Source organism: Scophthalmus maximus, chromosome 16 (genome assembly GCF_022379125.1).
Source record: "Scophthalmus maximus strain ysfricsl-2021 chromosome 16, ASM2237912v1, whole genome shotgun sequence".
In the NCBI taxonomy this organism is placed as follows: domain Eukaryota; kingdom Metazoa; phylum Chordata; class Actinopteri; order Pleuronectiformes; family Scophthalmidae; genus Scophthalmus; species Scophthalmus maximus.
The window spans coordinates 10,887,594-10,910,427 of NC_061530.1; the positions used below are offsets into that span (position 1 = coordinate 10,887,594).

General features: G+C 42.0%; 3 protein-coding genes across 11 annotated transcripts in view; 2 read left to right on the plus strand and 1 right to left on the minus strand.

Moving 5' to 3' along the window:
- Positions 1–195: 195 nt before the first annotated feature.
- ift140 (intraflagellar transport 140 homolog (Chlamydomonas)) lies at positions 196–21,051 on the plus strand. 3 transcript variants are annotated; one of them, XM_035613013.2, is made up of 30 exons: positions 196–268; positions 828–991; positions 1,121–1,342; positions 1,560–1,681; positions 1,784–1,914; positions 2,314–2,489; positions 2,740–2,831; positions 2,921–3,027; positions 3,240–3,382; positions 3,533–3,736; positions 3,814–3,886; positions 4,005–4,096; positions 4,290–4,417; positions 4,534–4,651; positions 4,758–4,879; positions 4,969–5,104; positions 5,364–5,495; positions 6,017–6,258; positions 16,340–16,517; positions 16,750–16,940; positions 17,062–17,157; positions 17,245–17,377; positions 17,610–17,753; positions 17,925–18,053; positions 18,230–18,412; positions 18,504–18,707; positions 18,924–19,136; positions 19,521–19,687; positions 19,796–19,937; positions 20,058–21,051. In XM_035613013.2, the coding sequence occupies exons 2-30, from the start codon at positions 845–847 to the stop codon at positions 20,232–20,234; spliced, it is 4,344 nt and encodes a 1,447-aa protein (XP_035468906.1). In that variant the 5' UTR covers positions 196–268; positions 828–844; the 3' UTR covers positions 20,235–21,051. The 3 variants fall into 3 exon arrangements, with proteins under 3 accessions (XP_035468906.1, XP_035468905.1, XP_035468907.1); XM_035613012.2 differs by having other exon boundaries at positions 210–338; XM_035613014.2 differs by lacking the exon at positions 196–268 and adding an exon at positions 381–499.
- Positions 8,499–15,476, minus strand: tmem204 (transmembrane protein 204). The gene is made up of 3 exons (XM_035613015.2): positions 14,244–15,476; positions 13,369–13,524; positions 8,499–9,866 (listed from the first exon to the last, which is right to left on the minus strand). Exons 1-3 carry the CDS (start codon positions 14,521–14,523, stop codon positions 9,622–9,624), a joined length of 681 nt encoding a protein of 226 aa, XP_035468908.1. The 5' UTR covers positions 14,524–15,476; the 3' UTR covers positions 8,499–9,621.
- A 985-nt stretch (positions 21,052–22,036) lies between the features above and the next one.
- ccdc78 (coiled-coil domain containing 78) overlaps positions 22,037–22,834 on the plus strand; it is a 31,575-nt gene continuing 30,777 nt past the window's right edge. For 3 of the 7 annotated variants that reach the window (XR_004785720.2, XM_035613290.2, XM_035613289.2), the window contains exon 1: positions 22,038–22,480. Coding sequence is in view for 2 of the 7 variants with exons in the window: in XM_035613290.2 (XP_035469183.2) it covers positions 22,394–22,480 (87 nt within the window). In the remaining 5 variants the exon portion in view is untranslated. Of the gene's footprint in view, positions 22,481–22,834 lie in introns of all 7 variants that reach the window. The other 4 variants (XR_004785718.2, XR_004785717.2, XR_004785719.2 and 1 more) reach the window with 2 other exon arrangements.

Genomic DNA, 22,834 nt, shown 5'->3' on the forward strand with positions numbered 1-22,834 from the left:
GCCATTCAGCATCAGTTACCATGGTGATTTACACCGGTAAGAAGAGAACCAGCTTCGTCAGACATCATTTATTTGACATCACTACTAAGATGTCCTTTTACTTTGGAGGCGCCGAGCAGCTCTCGACGCCAACACAACCTTCGATAGGCACTCGGGATATATTCGTTGTTTTCCGTAGCTCCTCCTCCTGACCAGCCTGGGAGGTTGTCAGGGGCAACTGGGAGAGACGCTTCAGAGTAGGCTTCACAGCACAACACTGGAAGTTACGGTCGGTGTTTGAAGCTGTTTTGACTTTAATAGACCGAGTCGAAATTAAATTAAAGCAAAACGACGGCGAGGTGAGTCGTCAGACGATATCACAGAGTGGTTCACTCCATTCTACGCTTGAGGGGACCAGTAATGGATGCTAACTTTGGCTAGCTTCTCTAGCTTAGCTAACGGTAGCGGCTAAAGCTAACCACTCGTCTGTTAATGACGAAACACATTCTTCATGTTAGCTGTGAGTGCTCGCTACTATGGTGAATTCATATCGTCCTCACAGTCTGTATTGTTTAGCTGTACCCTTAAAGTAACGTAACGTCAGCCAAGTCAACTGGCGTTACTTATAGTGGAATTATAGATTATGGATCACTGAGTGTACGATCTAGAGTCAACCAATAGCTCATTACCTAGCTCTTAGACAGCCACGGTACATAGCTGCGAGAGAGACGTGAAGCTGCCCAATAAATAGAGAAGCGTGAAATCAAACACTGTCAACAATCAATAACCACGTGTTATATTGGAACTCCCATGTAGCTGTTATCTCTTTATGCCTCTTTCTTATTCAGAGAGGAGCTCTGGGGACATGGCGGTGTACTTCGACCACCGTATTGAGGCCCCTGAGAGCAGTGTTGTACCCTCTCATTTGACCTGGCACTCGGCTCTTCCTGTGCTTGCTGTGGGCTCGAGAAGCCCCACCGCTGAAGGCAACGTAGACCTCTACCTGCAGCAGGTAAACACTGGGCTTTGAAGATTGCACTTTGACAGAGAAGGAGAGGACACATTGAAAAAAATCTTGCCAATTGCAGTGTAGTGTAAAGGGGGGATGTATACTTGAAATCACCCCTTTTTTCATATGCAGGGAGAGCATGTAGAGAGCTGCCACGTACAACGTCCGCACCGGTGGACAGTGTTGCGCTGGCATCCCACAAAGCCAGTGTTGGCGCTGGGCTGGGAGAATGGAGAGGTCACGCTGCTGACACACCCCTCTGGAGATCAGACGGTCCTTCCCGGCACACATGTGGCCTGCATCACACTGCTGGAGTGGAGCAGCTCTGGCAGCCGCTTGGTAACCGGGGATCAGGTGAGTGTGTTGCAATGACTGTACACATACAGTACATATGTCATATCTTAACACTGATGCATTCATAACTCACGGAAATGGTGGTTGACCACCAAACGTGATAAAAATGCATTTTCTGAAAATCATCGTGGCAGGGTAATCTAGGTTTGAATCTAATAAGTTGAGTATTGGCTTTGAAAAGTGTCTGCATAAATATGGTGTAATTATTTATTGGCAGACTGGAGCGTTGGCCGTATGGAAGGTCGATGCCAGAGGAAGACTTCAAGGAAACCATCTAGTGAAGCACGAGTACAACAAACCTTTAACTTGCTGCATCTTTAGACCTGCCTCACCTGGAGAGTACGTAATTAGTTAGCTCATGTTGAAAACATCAAGATAAAACTCAAGTTCTTTTGCTCTGAATGCTGTGTTGCTCAGAGTACGACCTAACTGTTGTTACAGTGATGTGGCAATGCTGGCACGGGCATCAGTGAGTGGAGATGAGAGTGCTCTGGACATGTTCAGCTGGAAGGGAGCACCTCTCAAGATGGGTCCACAGGAGGGACTTGCGTTCTACGTCAGCACTGCAGATGGTAAGTGTTTGTCTACTTTGTTTTGGGTTCTGTATTTTAAACAAAATCTTGGATTTTAATTGATTGCCACCATGTCTTCTTAAAGGCGAATTGTGTAGCTCCTTAGTCAAACAATTGCTATGCGAGACCAACCAGTTTTTCAGTTCAACTGAATAGATTTTCATTTGTTAAATTGTTTTGTTTTTTAATAGAAGAAATAATCAGACAAATGTTCACAAAAACATGTCACAGTAAGCCTGTTAGAATATCTCAAAAAATTAAGCCATTCATTTTTGGAAGGCTAACCACTACTATTGATCGAAAACCCTGTCAATTTTTTGGAAAATATCATAATTTTGTGCTGTGATGCAACAGATATATTATTATTTTTTACTTTAACCCTCTTTCCCTTGTTCATAGGTAAAGTCCACAGTGTGGATGAGCACTGTAAGACGAGCACACTTCTCAGTGTGGAGGGTGCAATCAAGAAACTGTTCTACCTTGATAAGAGAGAGGTCCTTGCTGTGATCACAGATACCCTGACACTGTCACAATACACTCTTGGACCAGGGGGAGGAGCCCAGGAATTGACAAAGGTATACTAAGACCATTGAAGATGTTATTTTTTTTGAATTCTGTTGAAAACTATGACATTTTATATTATTTTTTAAAGGGGTTATGTTTGTACATGTAGAATATTATGTAGGACTAGTGAGTGGGATTTTGTAATTTTTTTATTTTATCACTGTTGATTATACAGAAATTCATGAAAATGTTTCTTTAATTCATACAATGAATGTTGTATGTTCCCATACAACTTTCTTTTAAATTTTATTTTCATGATAGGTGAAGTTGAGCAACAAGACTGGACAGAATGTAGACATTGTCTGGGCAGACAATAGCCTCCTCATCACAGTGACAGGGGAGCAGGTCATCAGGTCAGTGTACACATTGTGTTTGCACACACACACACACACACACACCCATTCAAAACCCTTTATCATTTTCTGCCACTGTGTTTTCGTAGGCTGTGGGATCTGGAGCGAGACGACAACTACGTTTTGTCCCTGGACGAAACTCTGGGGTTTGAGAGAGGAGAGATGATCAACTGTGTTTCATACTGTGCAGGAAAAGGTAAGTGCCAAATAAGTGTAAATTGTACAGTACAAAGTTCTGTTTATTTTTCACATAACCAGTGATCTGCTAATTTCCAGTTTCACATTATGGCATTCTCAAACCTTAGGTAGACCGATTACAGACACCGCAATGTTTCTTGTGTGTCTGGCGAACTTGTTTCAACCTTCAAAAAGCATCATTGCTTGTGTCTGACATTGCTGCGTCTGCAGAAATCTTGGCAGCTGGCACCAGCCATGGGCGCATAGCAATGTGGAGGATGGTGGCACAGCCACGCGGCAGCAAAGGTGACAGCAATGCCCTGTGGAAGCTACAGACTCCCACTGAAATACAGGGAAACATCACTCAGATACAGGTACCATCTGGACCAGCACTTATGCATCACCGGTCAACTAATTTATAAATAAATATCAGATTCATATGCCATTAATGGAATAGTGATTTTCATAAGAGGCATATGCATAGGGTTCTGCTGGGAGTGTTCAATCAGGCCTTTTAATTTCAGTGGGGCTCCAGCCTGAATCTGCTGGCTGCCAACAACTCCAACACAGTGCTCATCCTGTGCGAGCATGTGATGTCTGCCCACTTCAGCCAGCAGGTGGCAGCAGTGCAACTTACCCCAACCCAGCTCAGCATCACTCAGTACGCCACAGGACTGCACCTTGCTCTGCAGTCTGACACGCACATCCAAGGAGTGTGTGTGACTAAGGTAATCGCAGATTTTAATTGATCTGTAGAAAATCTAAAAATAATTTATTGTTAACTGCATGTGTGTTATACCAACAGAACTCTGTGACAGTGTGGAGTGGAAAGCAGGTCACTGTGTATGAGCTCTCAGGGACAGTTCTACGCAATACAGGTACAAACAATGACCAAAGACAAGTATAACACTTTTTACATTATCCCTCATTTTCACCCTCTTTGTTATTTCATTCTTTTTCTCTCCCTTTCTCATCTTTCTCTACTTGCTTTTCCAGGATCGTTTCCTTGTGACTCCCATGTAGTAGCTGTACATGACGAGAACCTCTACACTGTGGAACCTAGCAGGGTACAGATCCGCACTCCGCAGGTTTGTTTGCCCAACTTTAAATATGCCAGCCAGTATTCATATTAACACAGAGTTTTGACAAATGTTTTGAGTGTGCACGTTGAAAAGAAACTTCCCAAATAATTATTTTAGAATTGATTTAAAAGAGTAAAAACGTGAATGGTAAGTTGTCAACATGAATATGGTTCATTTTTAAATGTCCTATTTTCTTCAGGGCACTGTGAAGCAACTGCTGACTTTCTCCAAGGCAGAGGGAAACCCTGTGCTACTCAGCGTGTGCCAGTCTTACCTGGTTGTTGGCACTGACACGGCACACATCCGAGTCTTTGACCTCTCCCGAAGGTATGACGTCGATGTGGATGTTGGTATCACAAAAGCCAATGTCTTTTCATCAACGATTCATCAAATCCAAGTACTTTCTTTTCCAACAATGCCAGTGTCACTGTGCGTTTTTATAGAGATGCCAAAGCTCACTGCAGTGCCAAGAACCTGGTAGACCAGATTGCCGGTTTAGGAGCCCTGAAGTCAGCAAAGTGTAACGCCAGTGGCAGCCAAGTCAGTATCCTAATCTCTCAGGTGAGACAGGCACTCTCTCAATCTCCAAATATGGATTTTTTAAAGCTGACAGTAAAATTTGCTAGTTTTATGCTTATTTTCAGAATCTTAAAAACTTTCCTTTCAGGTTAATGGGCGCCCTGATCACAAAGTGTACTTTTATGACGTTGAAATGGACACCGTGACACACTTTGACTTCTTTGTCGGCAGACCGTCCAGCGGCATCTCGCATCCTGAGGAGAGTGAAAGGTAGCTGAAGTTTGTTTTGTCTGTGTTTGTGTTCTCGCTCGTGTTCGTATTCTTCCCATGTAGGAGTTGTCTATCCTCTGTGTTTTCAGGCAGCGGTTTCAGGGGACAGAGGTCAGCGGTCGGTGTCCCGTATCTCACTTCTGGGACGAGAGTGAACCCCGTCTTTTTGTTTGTGAGACGGTGTCGGTCGGTTCTGAGTCATCATCAACTAGTTCTATTGACATGGTAAAGACTTCTCTTTCACATTGAAATAGTGCTGTTCTGCTCTGTGAACAAGGCATGGTGCTAAAATTCCTTGTAGCTTCCTCGGACCCACTCATTCTACCATGCAACTCTTTTGAGGATGAGTGAGAAAGAGGAGGAATATATATATATATATATATATATATATATTCTTTTTTTTTTTTGCTTCTTCTTTATGATTTCAATAAACTTATAGTTAATGTATAGGAGTTTTACAGTGCGTTGTCATCCTTCCATTCAGGTTGACGTGTCAGTGGTGACACTCTTCTGTACGCAGGAGCATGGACTGCTCCTCCAGGACTGCTACCCCAAACCTGCAGGCCTGCAGGCCCTTCTCGCTCTGGATGTGCCATACTATTATTTCAGCTGCAAGGTGAGCATGTAGAAAACTCATAGCAGGCGGTGGTGTTCCTCTCTGGAAAGCTTTTTTAGATCTTGACTTTTCTCAAACAATCCTTGTGCTTGCCATCGTAACTGTTCTCATGTGAAACTCTGTGTGTTTGGTCTAACACACCCCAGCTATTATTTTGGAGGGCTGGTGTCTTTCTGCCAGAAGTAAGTATCTGTGCCCTACAGTCTGTTCAAGAAACGTCAGTGTTCTTGACTCCCAACCTACAACAACTGTGATCTTGAATGCCTTGCTCTGCACTGAAGCAGCACAAGAGCATCCCTGAAATATCTATAGCTCACTAATCTGTGTCCAGTTCCTAAAGCTTGTCTTGGTGAATAGATTTGTGTGTGCGATGTTTTGTTGGCATTTGTTTTGGTCTGTGTCCCACCTGTCCCCTAGTGCCCATGTTTTTGCTCTGGATTTTGCATTTATTTTATTGTTATTACTGGCTCTGAATCACATGATTTCCAATTTTGACATCGCAATACTCTTATCCTCTTCAGCCTGGTGAGAAGGATCCAGGGCTAACAACGGCTTCAGCCACAACATCAACACCTCCACATCAGCCCCAGCCATCACGGGTGCCTGCCCAGTTCCCCCATATGGTATCCAGGCGAACTCTCAGGGAATTTGTGGGCCTGGAGACCTGCGAGAAGGCCACCCGCGACGCCATGCTCAACTTCAGCTTCTACCTGACCATCGGTGATATGGATGAAGCCTTCAAGTCTATCAAGCTCATCAAGAGGTAGGGCACAGAGAGAGATAGGCTAATCCCCCCCGTTTGATCCATGTCATCACATTCTTCAACAGCCCTTTCCACAGGGGTGAGGCTTAGTTCAGTGGCCACAGGGAAAAAGAATTGGTACAACAACCTTGAAACTTGCTTTTGTCTTCCTTTGAGAATGGGGCATTGTTGCCACTTTCTTTGTTCATCCAGCATTTCACTCAGCACCTTTGATTGCTGAGTTCAAACTACCACATTAGTTCTGCAACCTTACCTTCTATATGTTTTCTTGAAGTCTGGTAGGTGATCACAGGACTCACTCAACATTGCCTATTTTGTAATTTTCTCTAAAGTTATGTCTTATCTCTCAACAATGAGGCATTTTAAAACCGGTCACTTGACGGGTCAGTGGATTAGGTACCACACCAATATATCCGTCTTTGGAAAGGTTAATACATTTCACTTAATGACCATTATTTAATAATATTTAGGTCTAAACTCAGCAGTGGTTTATACCATGATACTTTGATATATTAAGATCCACCTGAGTCAAAACTTTATTTATTTATGTAGGTACATGAAATTGATTTTTAAACACAGGACATGATTAAGGATTTTTTCTGTGTCTGTGCTGAGGGAAGGAACTCTTCATTGTGTATATATGTGACTGTTGCTGTTAGTGTGCGGGTGTGTGCTGAGGGGATGTACTTTTCTAAACACACTGACACGCACGCACACACACACACACACACACACACACAGGGGGTACCACTGCCACTTTGGTCCAAAAGGAGAGCCCTTTCCATTCTTGCAAACATTGAATCAGGTCACTAAAAGGATGTGCTTGTCTGTTCGTGTGTGTGCGTGCTTGTGTGCGCATGTGTCATAGAGATTTATTCAATGATGTGATATTATCTTTTGCAAAATACGTGATTCAGGGCACACAGTCTGATTCAGCTGCAGTGTTGCTTTTTGCGCGTACAAACATTACGCATACAGGAAAATAGCATATCCCCCTGGCCGGATATTTCAAAGAGTTTAATAGGCCTGATGACAGCTTTACCAAGTTCCTCATTGATGGTTATTTTTACTGCTGCTAGAGTAAAGATCAGTATTGTGTTTGATTCTCGCATATCTCCATCCACAGGAATATGCGTTTCCTGCAGCAGTAACCTGTAGCTCCTGGGAATTGTCTCTATGGTGCAGATATTTGAATCGACTAGGTTCTCATACTTAAGTCAGAGACTGGCAGACCATCCAGGAGTCAAGTGTGTCTGATGTAGTGCTCAAGGTCATTTTAAGAGACAATACACCCCATTTCACGCATGCGAAGTGTCAGTTCCCCCGAATCGCAGAGGTGTTGGTGAACTATTTGAAAGAAAACCTGAGAGTGTTGGGGAGGCTATAACAGACAAGGCTTTAATACCCAATTTCTGTACATCAGTGCTGCTTTAATCAGCTTCCTTTCTGGATGTTCAGAATAAAGAACATCTTGAAGGTTTTACTTCACTTTGTCCAAACCAGACATTCTCTTTGCGAAAGTGCCTCTGCCTCCCAAACCAGCGTTTCAGATACAGGTTGGAATGTCTTTATTAAGTCCAGGCTGTGCTGCTTCCTCTCATTCATGTTGTCCTTGACTTAAGGTGACATGCTGCGTGGTTATCAGCCCATATGAATGTGAGCCTTCTCTAACTGTCTTTTTGCCTTTTGCATTTGGTAGTTAAAAGCAAAACTCCCCCCCCCTTCTCATCAGGAACAAAAACACCCGAGGAAGTGTTCAGGGTGAAGCAGAGATTGATGTATGATGTTGTAGTCATCATATTTGGCCGTGGTTCAAATAACCTGTGTGCTCTCTGTTTAAGCCATTTGTCATTTGGAAAGTATGTTAATTACTGCATGGAACCATTACAGTTCTTTTCAGTTGTTAGTCTGTCATTCTACAAAGAAATGAGTACCATCATTTATCTTATGTATCCTCACAGCGGACAGTGGTAGTATTAGTCTTTTGTTTCTATGGGTTCGATCACTGTAGGCCTACACAGGTGTTGTGTGTTATAGTTTCTTTATACTGTATGTTGTAACTAAACAAATAACTAATATTTTCAAAAACTCAGTAAAGTGTCTACAAATCTTGAAGGTTTGAGCATGGAGGTTCACATATGTGATAAAATATTTTAAAAATGAGTTTAATTAAGTTCTGTCTTGTTCATTTTTGTGGTGTTGGGCTGGACACCAAAACAGTAACAGCAACAACCATCGTGTTTGGATATTTACCAATAGATTTATTGAATTTATATGATATATTATTACTTTAATGTGCCCCTATGTTTGGCAATGTGGAAGACCCACAGATAGCCTGGAGTTCTTTGCAGAAGTATGATATGGTCACAATACTACTACTACTAAAGATAGTACTATTCTTTACACAACTATATTATATTATTTTACGTATACAGTATGTACCACAAGCGAGCAGTTTCATGTAAAGCATCATGAAAAATGAACATGAGTAGTGTGTGTCATATCAAAATGCAGTACATCACCAGAACATTTGTTGCCTTCAGTTTAACAAATCCTGCTTAAAAACTTTAAATCAAGTCACATACGTTAAGTAGCAATTCATTTTTTATTTTCTCTTTTTGAAGAGGAAAAATATGTGTCTGTCTCAGAGTGAGAGTATTCCCTGAATTCTTCGAGTTTGTTTGATCAAAATATGACCTCCCAGTAACTTTTAAAAATAAATATTGCCACTGATTTGGATAAGACCAATGAAAAGTTTAGCTTTGGTTCACTCACTCTTCTGCTTTTACCTTGTTAGTTTACCTACTTACTTGCAACATATATCATTGAAATCAATATGTATTTGAATCGTTATAAGCTTTAAAAGGACAAAAACAAATATGAGGTATTCTGGTATTTTCAACATATTTCATAATTTTCCAATTAATAATTATACAGGAGGCCATTTAATAAGTGCACATATAACAAAATAGGTCAAGTTCCAGCTTGATCTTTTCACAAGAAGGATGCTTCATGAGACAGTCCCAGTCCAAATTCTAGGTTTAGCTTCCATGTAGCTCAGCCAAGCATGAATAAATGAAACATCATACACAATTGGAATATGTTAGGAATGTTAGTCCTGCTTTATACTTTAAATCTTAAATCTGAGACTTTTGTGCAGCAAAATAATTCTCATATATATCTTTTTTCTTTTATGGTGGGAATACTTGTGAACTGTGGAGTTTTCCAATTCTAGGCACATGTTAGTCCAGCCACTGTAGAGACACAGGGATGCCATCTTCTCTTGAGTCACAAGTTGAAGTAATAGTCTTGTTAGTGCAGTCTGTTACTCCTTATTTACTTGGCGTTGTGAGGTCACGTGGGTCAACAAGGCGACTCCACGTAGTCATTGTCTAGACGCGGATGGAAAGGTGACGCCAAGGAGCGACTGATGATTATAACTCGAGGCGCGAGGCAGTCATCACGGCGGTGTAAAATGTTCCAGATAAGCATGGCCGCAGCCAACGTGGCCAGCAGGCAGGCGGCTATGTCCAGGTAGCAGGAGTAGGACAGGTGTGTATAGGGTCCGATCCTGTAGAAGGTCACAAGTCCGATCACAAGCACAAAACCTGCAGGGGCACAAAGAGACAAGACCTAGATCAGTAAAAATTTACTGTCATTCTAATCGAGCAACCCACTGTAAAGCGAGGGTTCAGTTGAATATTTAACATTTAGCTTTTTCAGGCTTCTCTGATTTCTCTGCTGTATCACGGTTCACTATTTGGCAGCTAACGAACTAATTTTCTAGGCAAAATGTTTAACTTGTTCACCGTCTTAGATTAGCAGGACAGCAAGCGAGCATTTGTTGATGAGCTATAACACTAGGACAGTGTCATTAGTTTTACCAATATTTGGTTATAAACTGACGTAATGGACAAATAACACTTGACTTGATGGTACTACTTGACAGAAAGATAAGGGATCGGCATCATACATGTATTACAATTCTTGGATCCATATTAAGTTTGAATATACAGTAATCCAAGCTCTTTTAAACCACACAAGTTTCAGTTTTAAAACGGCGTTTTAAAACAAAATCATTGTTGTATGGATGTATGCTTAGACATCCACCTCTGTGTCCTTGTATTTCACAGTTAAGCAGGAGCTCTGTGTGGTGCCTTTGAATTTGAAAATCTGTTTCCTTTTCGGAAGAACTTCTAAGATCTCAAGATCAAAGTTCTTAATAGTGTAAAAATATCAGCACATGAATATATTCTTGGAAAAGCCTTTGAAAACGTTTATGTCCTGATGTCTTTGAGTCACAGTAGTTAAACTCAAACGATGAGGAACTCTTGCCTGCATGCAAAGTCGAAAAGCCATAGCCTTCAATTCCTTGCCGTTTCTTTGATCCATACTTAGTTTTATCAAAGTTATTAGTGTCTACATAGCCCACACCTTTCCTTTATTAGATTATTAGAGGTGTGGATGAAAGTCCACAAAGATCAATGCCATTCAAGTAACCCTCAGTCAGTTTCTCATTTACCACATTCAAGTTTAGTCTGGTGCCATTCAATACTGTAAATATAATACATGTCTGAAATCTTGCCTCATCCAGAGTGGTATAAATAAGCGACCAAAAATAATCACTGGAAATAGGGATGTTGGTGTTTTAGGATATGAATCAGTCTGTTTCCTGAGGCAGTCAGTGGCACCGGGGGATGGGGTTTCTGTCTACCTCTACACTAAGATGGCTGTCATTGTTTAAAATGAGGATGTGAACAATTGTATCTGTGTATCATAGCGTTTCTACCACCATGTGTATGCACAGGAATGCAACAGTTTGCTCGCTCTGTTTGTGTTTAACCTGTCTGACTCAAGAAAATGAATAATCTCCTGTTCAGGTTCCAATCAGGGTGGGCTGTGTGAACCTCTTTTCTGGCTCAGACTTATCTCTCTCAAACTTCCTTCCCCCTCTTCCTCTTTCCATCCTTCCTTCCTTCCCTTCCTTTCCACACCCTAACCTTCGAGGTTAATATATTTGTTGGACATTTGACATGATCTGTCACGGAGAAATCTAAGCAAGTCTTATCTATAGGCCAGGTCTTGGAAACTAATTTAGCTGGTTTGTTTCCTTGTAAGTTACTCATGTCCTGGTTTATTCTTAGAGGGCACACAACTGATTAGAATGAATAGCCTGTCTCAATGCCTTTCTCAAATCTGTATCACTCCCTTATTACAGGAATATATTGAGCCACAGACCTAAGGGGACAGTCTGTGCCAGATTTAATAGATCAGAATTCAGTCCTACATTTGCAATTCCTCACAATAAAAAAGAAACTGATAGAAGAAACGGTGTCAGAGCCATGTGACCTGCAATTGTGACTTTTTGACATATTAGAGCTGTGTCCATTCAGAAAACACATTCTGGAGTTGTCTCCAAGGGTGGAATGGATAATATTTTGATTTCAGTTTTGACCTGCCAACACCGCTGTATATTACTGAATGGAATTGAGCATTGTTATTCCACTCTCTACTTGCAATAGCTGAACAATTTGGCATGTCTGAAAATGAAAACATGCCCGACAAAGAGGATAATGGGTAAAAATATCCCGTTCATCCAGAGATGAAGCTTATTCACTGACTCAGCGGAGGAGGTCTACAGCAGGAATGGGGAATGTATTTCTGAATAGTAGAGGCCAATACAACTAGGGTTAGGGTTACCCTAATTAAACATTTTAAACATATAGAGAAACCAATTCATAGAGACTTATTTTCCCCTATTTAGAGCCCAATGTAAATCTTCTCTGTTTTAGTGTTAATTAATGTTATTTTCAGTATCCCATCCAGGATACTGAACATCCCATCTGCCAAGATACGAGGGATTTTGTTACCCGGCAGCTTTGTTTGTTGTGTTGTCTAATATTGGAAAACACAGTAACGTTGGGTGGGTCTCAATTCTCTTACTAAGATCTTTAGATAAAACTCTCCATCCATGCTGCAAAGATGCCAGTGCGAAGATGCCAGTGATAAAGAGGAGATTCTTTATTTGTCACTGCTCTTGGACATTATGTAAACACAGACATAAAAGCTAAGCCAGTTATCTAGACAGAGGCTATTCCCACCCTGCCGTCATGTGTGCCACAGGACGTTTCTCTACCAAAACAAACTATAAACACACAATCACAACACACTCACAAACTGACATACACAAAAATGCATGTGCATAATCCCTCCTGCCAGCGCAGACACAAACACACAGTCCCTGTCGAAACTGTCTTTCCCGTTTACCCCCCTCCCTTCTTTTTCCTTCTTCAGCTTGGGGGTTTGCATAACAGGTAGTCACAGACATTTCCTCGTCCTGAGCAGGGATATCCTGGCGCCTGACAGTCGCTCCCTGGCTCGCTGCAGCTCTGGCCCGTGGATGCTGGACTGGGACTAAATTTAGACCCAGAAAAGATCCCCTGCATTCTGCTCTGCCACAATGATACCAAGTGGCCGAGCGACCACTGCACACAGCGCAACACACTTCCTCAGCAGGGGCGCTGGGACAGGCCATGCAAGCCAACTCTTTAAAGTGGCACAGTGGGATGGATGGATGTGTGTTTGTGTGCGCTTGTGTGCTCATGCGTGCGTGTGTGCCTGGTGTGGAGGAGAGGTTTTGTTACCATGACTGGTAACTCATGTCGTACAAGGATAACACTCTTTCAGTTTTCTGGATTCCTACTTTTCCCCCTTTCCATCCCTCTCAGTTAAGCTTCTCTATAAATTAATTCTTATGTCTTTCTATGCCCAAAATCAAACAAAAAATACAAAATACAGTGATTCTAGCAACAGTTTAAAATGGGAAAAAAGAAGGAAAGTTATGAGGCATAGTAATAACAACATTAATTTATGTATTTGTACAGATAGTGGATTTTATTTTGCTTTCTCGAAGTTTTCACCTTTTCTTCTTGTAATATTTGCACTTTGCCCTGTGACACACTGATCGTCATTATTTGAGAGTCAGCTAGTCTAGGAGATCCCTCTATGATTTTATCCCCCTCTCGTTGACATTCCACCAGAGTGCATGTGAGCTTTGCGCCGCAACATCTGCAGTTTAAACAAACAAGCTGAAGGAACACTGGTACTCACTGGCTAACTGGAAGAGTGCAGCGATGGCTTCCTCCCACCACTGTGATTCCTGCGTGATGAAAGGCAACTCCATCAGGCCTAGGAGGAAGATCAGCTGACCGGCTGTCAGGGCCACCGTCGCCATCAGGTTACACGCTCGCATCATGTCAAACTGCACTTGAGGGACCAGAAAAAAGAGTTTTGAATGAGTGTCACATTTCCTGCTATGTATTGATTCATGACAAGCTGAATTAAGGCTAAATCAGAAGTCTTGATCTTAAAAAAATATATGTGACTGTTCAGTGACAACTTTTTCATCATGAATGTGTGAGGCATGTCTGACAATGTCAGGCAGTGCTGCCCATTGTGCGGAGAAATGTTGGTGAATGGAAGTTCAGCATTTTCCATATTTGTTCTTGAATGGACATTTATCAATGGAGTTGAATTAAAAACAGACTCTGCCTTAAAGTTTTTCGAGGCTAAGTTTATACTCAAACCCTGCTGGCAAAGATTAATTTGACTTGTCAATTTTTGGCACTTGCTTTTTTTTAAGGAGGTACCTATCAGTTCACTGGTTTTGGTTTTGACAGATACTTTATCATCTCTGACCCCAAATCGGAGTTCTCTGAATATAGGATTTATTTCCTTACTGACTCACATTGATATTCATCTGCAGTGCGTTTCATATTTGTTTCATAACACAGAAATACCCCTTGTACTGCGCTTGTGTCTGTTGAGAATTGCTACATCTCAAACATGCCAATCAATTAGTCGACCAGTCTGATGAGAAAACGACACTTTGAAGTTTGCTAATATTTTTTTTTAAAGCAAACTTAAAACAGAAATAAAACATTGTTATTGTTAAACTTTAAATCCAAATTAAATTAGTAACTTACATTTGACAGTGCTGCGGGACTCTTGATAGCCTGCATACTCAGAGCCCCATCCAAGGCCCTCACACTGCCTCTGAGTCCCCTGCCCCCTTCTCCCGGCCTGCATGTCATCACGGCCCCTTTCCCCACCAGTGGGGCACATTCTCCACAGTCCTACACTCCGCTTGCGTCCATCCTCCAGGGCTTGCAGGACCCAGCTGGGGGTGAAGGCAGCAACATTATTTAGGACCAGGGACAGCAGGGCTACTGCCACTGCCGCCACCACCAGCCTCTGCACGGCCATGCGACGCCGAACACCCGCCACCTCGCCCCCTCCCTCGTGTCCCTCCTCCGGACCCTGTTCCTCCTCAGTGTCCTGCCCGCTCCCGTCCCTCTCCTCTGGGGCTGTAGCACCAGCAGTGCTCTGGGCCCCCTGGCTCCTCTCCTCCGCCACCACCACCTCCACCTCCAGCTGTTCGCTTGTGTTGTCGCAGCTCAGAGGTGATTTTGGCCAGAGTTTTTCTTGAGATTTAGCTAAAGAACATCTCCATTCATCCTCATTCAGGAGTTTCAGCCCTCCTCCTCAGACAGCACTGCGGATACGCTGGGATTAATCCAACTGGCACCTTGGTCCATTCCACTGGCTCCGGCAGGCTGCAGCTTGACTCTGGCATCTCCGTTTTTCCCTTTGTACTTTATCTTCCCCTTTCCTTTTCTTCAGTGCTTTGCTTAATGCAATGGTCTGACTTCTGCATGTGCATCTGGCTTCTCTGTTTAGGCACTATATTTTTTTCCCCCCCTTTCTTTTCTCTTCAGTCACTTCACATTGCCTTCAGAAGAGTTTTGACGGCAAGAATGCATTTGTTCTCCACACAGCGTTGCTAGGGAGTGACTCGTTAGTGGCTTTGTTTAAGCTTACCAAGACTGTCTCTCAACCAGAAGAGCCCCCGCTGCCTGGCTCGAACAAGAAGTCCAGTTGCCCACCTCCCTCTGCTTCGTTCTGTAGTCCCCCCTGTCTCTCTCACGCACTGTTACACTGAAAATCCTTGAGGTCAGAGTTAAAATGTGGGGGAGTTGCTGTTCGTCATAGTCCGAGACATCAGTTTGCACATGTTGCGAGCTTCAAACAGACAGCCCCCTCCTTCAGGATCACTTTAAATATGTGTGTGTGTGTGTCAGTGTGTTTGTGTGAGAGAATGTACAAAAGACTCCTGTTAGACGTCACTGTTGTGTATTCTTTTGTCTGGAGCCCAGGGGGCGTTCGCTAAAGTTCTCTCTCTCGTGTGCAACAAACATATTGGCCACCGCAGTCGGCCAGCAACAGGATGTGTTTCCTGATAGGAAAAGAGGATGGGAAGAGGGGCCAAATGTGGACCTGGTCCTTCTCTTGTCTTTCCTTTTCTGGCTCTCTAGATCTTGCCGCTCTGTGTGCAGCGGGCTTAATTTTTTCTCAGATTAAAAAAAAAAATCTCTCTTTCAGGGCTTTTTGTGACCATATACAGCAGTATTTTGGCTTACATTTACTACTCATGCTTTCTTTTTCTTCCCTTGGTCTCCATTGCCCCTCTTAAAGCAGGGCCCCTAAAGATTTGGGGTATTTCCTGTTGCCTAACTTTAATAAACAGCCCACATCTGTATCAGCCTAAGAAAGGAGGAGGGAGGGGCGGCAAATAGAGACCAGATGGCTGTGGAATCTTAAATTTGGAAATGAAGCGAAAGAAAAGGGGAGTAGAGGGGTTGATTTACGTCAGCAAGACAAAAGAAAAAAAGGAAAGAGCACGGCTCTTGTTTTGAGTTAAACTCCTGCACATATTCCTGCACCCTTATGCTTGTATCAGTGTTTGAGTTTGTGGTAAATCTTTGTTCTAATCATGATTAATGATAGAATAATACTACAGTACTAGAGGTCTAGCCAGTTAGACATAGAAGTATTTACATATTTTTACAGGCACACTTAAGACTTTGGGTCTAAGATATAAACTTAAACTCAACTATTAATATGAGGAAAATTATTTTAACATACACCAACATTGTATTTCCTTTCAAATAAGAAACTTCCAGAGATGTACTATACACAGCACACCGAACTTGCAAACAAGACATTTCTCTTTTCTCTGTAGTAAAGCGGTCTGGGAAAACATGGCCCGGATGTGTGTGAAAACCTGCCGGCTGGACGTGGCACGCGTGTGTCTTGGGAATATGGGAAATGCCAAGGCAGCAAAAGCACTGAAGGAGGCGACGGCCGAGCCTGAACCAGAGGCCCAAGTGGCAATGTTGGCCATTCAGCTCGGCATGCTGGTAAGATTTGCAAGTGTTACAGTGTAAATCACTTAATTCCTGTCTCACAGATTAAATACGGCACAATTTTCTTTTCTGTTGTGCATAAATAACACTAGTCCAACATAAAACCTTAATATATTTTGGCTACAAATAGCAAGTCTTCTTTTTAGGTCTATGAATTTCACCACGCACCACGCTTTCCGAAACAACAGCATTCATCTGTCCATCATCTTTTCCTGTCTTCCAATAGGAAGATGCAGAAAAGTTGTACAAGTGCTGTCAACGCTACGACCTTCTGAACAATTTCTACCAGGCCTCTGGCCAATGGCAGCAAGCTTTGGAGACGGCTGAAATCCACGATCGCATCCGTCTGCGCACGACTTACTACAGTTACGCCAAATACCTGGAGTCCATGGGCAACAAGACCCTGGCCCTTGCATAGTAAGAAACAAACAATTGTGGTTTTATATATTTAAAGATACAGTAGTTTGGAATTTTAGTTTTATATCTGTGGCAAATTTACACTGGAAACTAAGTTTGATCATGAGTATTTTTCTTGCAGTTATGAGAATTCAGACACACACAGGGCTGAAGTGCCCAGAATGCTCCAGGACGACACATCATCTCTTGAGATTTACGTTAACAAAATGAAAGACAAGTAAGTCCAGACTTTCCCTTGATGCTAAAAAAACCCTTGTCATTTGAACATTATGTCTCATACTTCTGTATATGCTCAACAATCCAGGAACATCTACAAGTGGTGGGCCCAGTACCTGGAGAGCCAGTCGGACATGGATTCAGCGCTACACTTTTATGAATGTGCTCAGGATTACCTCTCCCTGGTTCGAGTCCACTGCTACATGGGGAACATCCAGAAGGTGACTTAATTTCTATTTGTGGTCATTTAGCCACTTTATTTTACTTTCATTTTTTGGACACAATTTTAAATCAGTCACATATAGGGGACTGCGCATGAGAATTGGAGAATAGTTCTTTAAAATGACATCCATTGAGTCTCTTTTTGTCTTGAGTTTATTAGAGGTTTAACTAAAAGGTCATAGACGTAATCATCCTCAAATAAAGTATAGAAATGTGATCTCTCTTTCCCAGGCATCTGAGATTGCCAATGACACAGGTGACAGAGCGGCGTCGTACCACCTGGCCAGACACTACGAGGGTCATGATGATATCAAACAGGCTGTCCACTTCTACACACGAGCCCAGGCCTACAACAATGCCATACGACTCTGTAAGGTAAAGTATTCTGCTGCATGCTGTGTACTACATATATGTATTTTCAAATCAAAACTATTTCATATTGGTTACGATATTAATGCCCAGAGATATGATGTGCTATACTCCGATTCGCTCATTTAAACATGTCCTCTCATCAGTGCATTGTTGACTTTTATTGTGTATGAACAGGAGAACGGTCTGGACGACCAGCTGATGAACCTGGCTCTGCTCAGCAACCCAGAGGACATGATGGAGGCTGCCTGTTACTACGAGGAGAAAGGCTCCCATATGGACCGAGCTGTCGCGCTCTACCACAAGGTCCATCACGACTGAGTGTTTTTTCAGAATGACTGAGATTATGCTTGGATTGATGCATGCTAAATTGTTCCACAAGGGGGCAATATTGCACCATTTATTTAAACTGATCAATGTTGATGAGTTTTTAAAAAAAAGTTAGGGGTTTTATTCTTTTTTCTCAATTTCTCCCATTGTAGGCTGGTTATGTCTCCAAAGCTCTGGAGTTGGCCTTTGCCACCCAACAGTTCTCTGCGCTTCAGCTGATCGCTGAGGATCTGAATGAGAACTCTGACCCGGTCCTGCTGGCTCGCTGCTCTGACTTTTTCATCACACATTCTCAGTATGAGAAAGCTGTGGACTTGCTGGTAGCAGCCAAGAAGGTACCTGTTTGTGTCACATGCATTATTACCTATTCGTGGAAGTATCAGGTCACGTGTGTACTCATGTGTGTGTGTATGCACATGTATCCAGTACCATCAAGCCCTGGAGCTGTGTGTGAACCAGAACTTGACCATCACGGAGCAGCTGGCCGAGAGAATGACTGTAACTGATTCAAAAGATTTCTCTGAAGAGGCCCGCAAGGATGTGCTGGAGAGGATTGCTGACTGCTGCATGCGTCAGGGCAACTACCATCTGGCTACCAAGAAATACACACAAGCAGGCAACAAGCTCAAGGTAATACTGTGTGTCGTAAACACTGTACTGAGACGTATTCTCGGCAAGTTCAGAACCACGCAGAGGTACCAGGTGAGAGTACAAGGGTTAACTCCACCTGGTCTGTCAGTCTAATGTGGCGTAAGCAAAATATACAATACATAAACACACGCATGCAAGTTGAAATATGACAGTGTTAAACTGTGGAAATATTTTTTTGTATCTTTTTTGAAACAGGCTATGAGGGCACTCCTAAAGTCCGGCGACACAGAGAAAATAGTATTCTTTGCCAACGTTTGTCGTCAGAAGGAGCTTTTCATCATGGCTGCCAACTACCTCCAGTCTCTGGACTGGCGGAAAAATCCAGAGATCTTGAAGACAATCATCGGTTTCTACACTAAAGGCAGGGCACCGGACCTGCTTGCTGGCTTCTATGAAGCCTGTGCTCAGGTACGGCAAACTACACCAAGAATAAAATAATTTGTTCATTTAAAGTACAGTAATATTGTGGGATAGGGCTGTTGATTTTTTGGCAGTCGTCTTAAATTTGAGAAATGGAGAAAACTGGTAGATCTTGGTATACAAATTTTGAATTTAGTGATATATGATTTCTAAATAGTGGAGAATAAAGCATTCAAAATATGTTTTATAAATAAAAACCTAAGTTTGTTGGTCTTCTATATTATTTTGATCTTGGATTCAAGAGAATTTTTTTTGTTGTGGCTCATGCTGTCAGAACTGTTCAATTTAAAATTGTGATATATTTTACAACATCTATATGTTGTTGAAATACTGAATGAACTAATAAGGGAGTATTTTTTAATCTTGGTCAAGGTGGAGATTGATGAGTACCAAAACTATGAGAAAGCACTCGATGCTTTGACGGAGGCTGCCAAGTGTCTTTCAAAAGCAAAAGACTCTTCAGCTGGAGACCAGGAAGTAAGAGTAGGAGACCTGCACAATAAGATCTCCCTAATCAAGAAATTTGTCCATGCACGCAGGTAAGAACACTGCTCACACTTGTTATCTTCTTTATCTTGATAGGTTGCTGTCTTTTCCCTCTGATTGATGTTGTCTGGCTGTGAACTGAACTTCGATTTTGTCTGCAGTTTGTATGCAGAGAATGCTGCTGATGCAGTGCAGTTATGTGAAGCCCTGCTGGAGGAGCCAGAGTTGGACCCCGCTGTCAGGATTGGAGATGCGTTTGGTTTCCTGGTGGAACACCACTGTCAGCAAGGCAACTTCCAAGTGGTAACTGTCCTTTTTTTGGTTAAAAAAAGAAAGAAACAAAGCATCTGCATTCAGTCACAGAAAGTGTTAAAGTGAATTATGCCTAAAAACTCATCTCTGTCTTGAATCTTTCCTATCCAGGCCTACCGTAAGCTGGAGGAGCTCCAGAAGCTGTTGCCATCCCAGAACGTTAGGTATTACATTAGCCAGTCCAGTCTGGAGGCCTTGCAGAAAGGGATGGGTGTTCCCTTAGATTGTGACCGCAGGCACAGTGTGAAGGAGGAGGATGAAGTAGAGGAGGACTTAGATGTGTCTTAGCCTTGTTAAAAAATAATTTATGTAACAAAATATATATTAAATATATTATAAATATAATAAGCCACGCTGGTAAAATGGGCACAGAAATTGGATGTATCATGGCTTTTAATTATAACACAGGGGAAACACTAATAAGAAATTGACCTGCAGAACATTCAAGTAAAAAAGTACATTACGGCTAAAAGGAACAAGGGAAGAAATGTACACCAGAGGTCTAATTATAGAGCTGCAACATATCAGTGGTCATTTAATATAGATTTAAACAAGAGATCATGGAGAGATTCCCCTACACAGAATGTTCAGTCAAATCCAAAGATTGGTACATTCGGATATAGACAAAATCTGAATTATATACAACTCTGAGACATTTTCAAAATGTTGGATATTAGTAACCCTATACGATCTGAAAAAGTGACGATTTTTATTGTGTAATTCAGCTCCTCTGTTCTACCTTAAACAAGGGGTTAGATATGTTTCGTGAAGACTGTTTAGATGAACACTATTGCCTTCTTCAAAATAAAATTAATGTTATGCTTGGTTTTGTTATATATTAATCCCCAGATCTGAGTATGTGGTTTACAGGTATTTGGCATGATTTATCTTTTTTTTATTATTCAACTGATGCATTATGATGTAAATATCCTCTCAATCTCAAGTCATTTCTCTGTAAAGTATTTTTCAGCTATTTTGATAACTTTTAATCCAATTTGTATCTTGCACATTATATTGTGAAATAATGTATTTTTTCATTACAATGCACTGTAAAGTTCCTACAATAAAACATTTTTCAAATTAAATTCCACTGTAAAACCTTAAAGATGGCTGCACGGTGGTGTAGTGGTTTGCACTTTCTCCTCACAGCAAGAAGGTCCTGGGTTCGAATCGGTTCAGACCAACCAGGGCCTTTCTGTGTGGAGTTTGCAAGTTCTCCCCTGTGGGTTCTCTCCGGGTTCTCCCGCTTCCTCCCACAGTCCTAAGACATGCAGAATAGGGTTAGGTTAATTGGAGACTCTAAATTGACCGTAGGTTTGTATGTGGTTGTTTGTCTCTGTATGTGGCCTTGCGACACCCTGGCGACCTGTCCAGGGTGTACCCTGCCTCTCGCCCAATGTTAGCTGGGATTGGCTCCATCCCCGTACAACCCAGTTAAAAGACCCCTGTCAGAGGATCTCCTGAGGGGGAGCTTTTGAGTCTGGATCACCCTGCTCCGGCGGGGAGAGTCAGTAGCTTCCTTTGTATCAAAGTGTGAAAGAGACTTTTTTATTGTAATGCATTTTTCAATTTTAACTAATTCTAGTTTTTATTATGTTTATGGTTGCTCATGCTTAAATTTCTGTGTAGTGTTTAGTATGAAGCACTTTTTAAATTTGTTTCGAGAAGTGCTATATGAATAAAGACATCACGATAGGTCAGGGACTGACAAGAGCCATAATACAATATACAATGTTGGCCTATCAATCCTAATTTTAATTTGCCCCTTTCCAAAAAGTCATCTGGAGAACATATATTCCCAGATTCAGCAGTTGCCCCAACTGTGGTCACAAGAGGGCGCCATAGACCTTTTTTTTTGTAAAAGCGGCCATTTTGACATGAATTACTAATCACATTGATTAACTCTCTGTACCTAAATAGAACAGAAGAATCGATAATGTCATTTAAGCACCCGTGTTGACCTTTTATTCCATGTATCTGTGAAAAAGGTCTAATTCACTGAGCGTCGGTCCTCTGAACAGCAGTAGCTCCAATTCATGTTACACAAGAGGGCTGAAGCTGGGCCTTGGTATTTATTTTCTATCAGGTTGAAATAGTACTCTGGAAAAATAACATGTATACGCTAACACAGCGGTTAAAGGTTCATACACAGACTACTGTGTCTGTGATACAGCGGTTAGGGAACAGTGTAAACTAACCTTGGACACTTTAATCGTCAACAGGATTTCGTTTGTGTAGTTGGCGGTGAAAGTAAGAGGTGGTTGTACTGAGCCTGAATGCTGTCTACGGTGTTATCTGTGGCGCTGTTGTTTGAATGAATAAACAGTAATTTTCGGTCGGACAGAAAGAAGGAAACCTCACCGGCTTTGTTTTGTGTTCTTTTTAAACCATGGCAACCTATTGTTGGTGGATACAGCGAGTGTCTCAGTTTGAGTAGCAGCCACTGAATGACGCGAATAGAGATGGACACTCTGGACCGCCTGACAACTTCGGACGAACTTCAGGAGCGACTACAAGCCCTGACAGGAGAAAATGTGAGCAGAACATATGGTTTTTCTTAATGTGCACTTTTCACTGGTGAAAATTAAAATGGGCTAAAGATCTAAACCAGATATTTGGTAAAGAAAATAATGCTAAAAGCTACCTCCTGTAGGCACCCAGACGAGGAGGCTGCTGTATAAACTGATAAGAATACGGATACAGATGAGGAGATCCCATTTTAAATATAATTATACTATCATAAAGTTTCTTCATATGGAATTTTTGTTGTTTGTTGTTTGTTGTACTCTACATTAATATACACTTAAAATGTCTTTGTATTTGTGTACAACTATGTGATAATGTGTTATAAGCCATTCATAAGCTATATACTGCTTCTAAATGCTTAA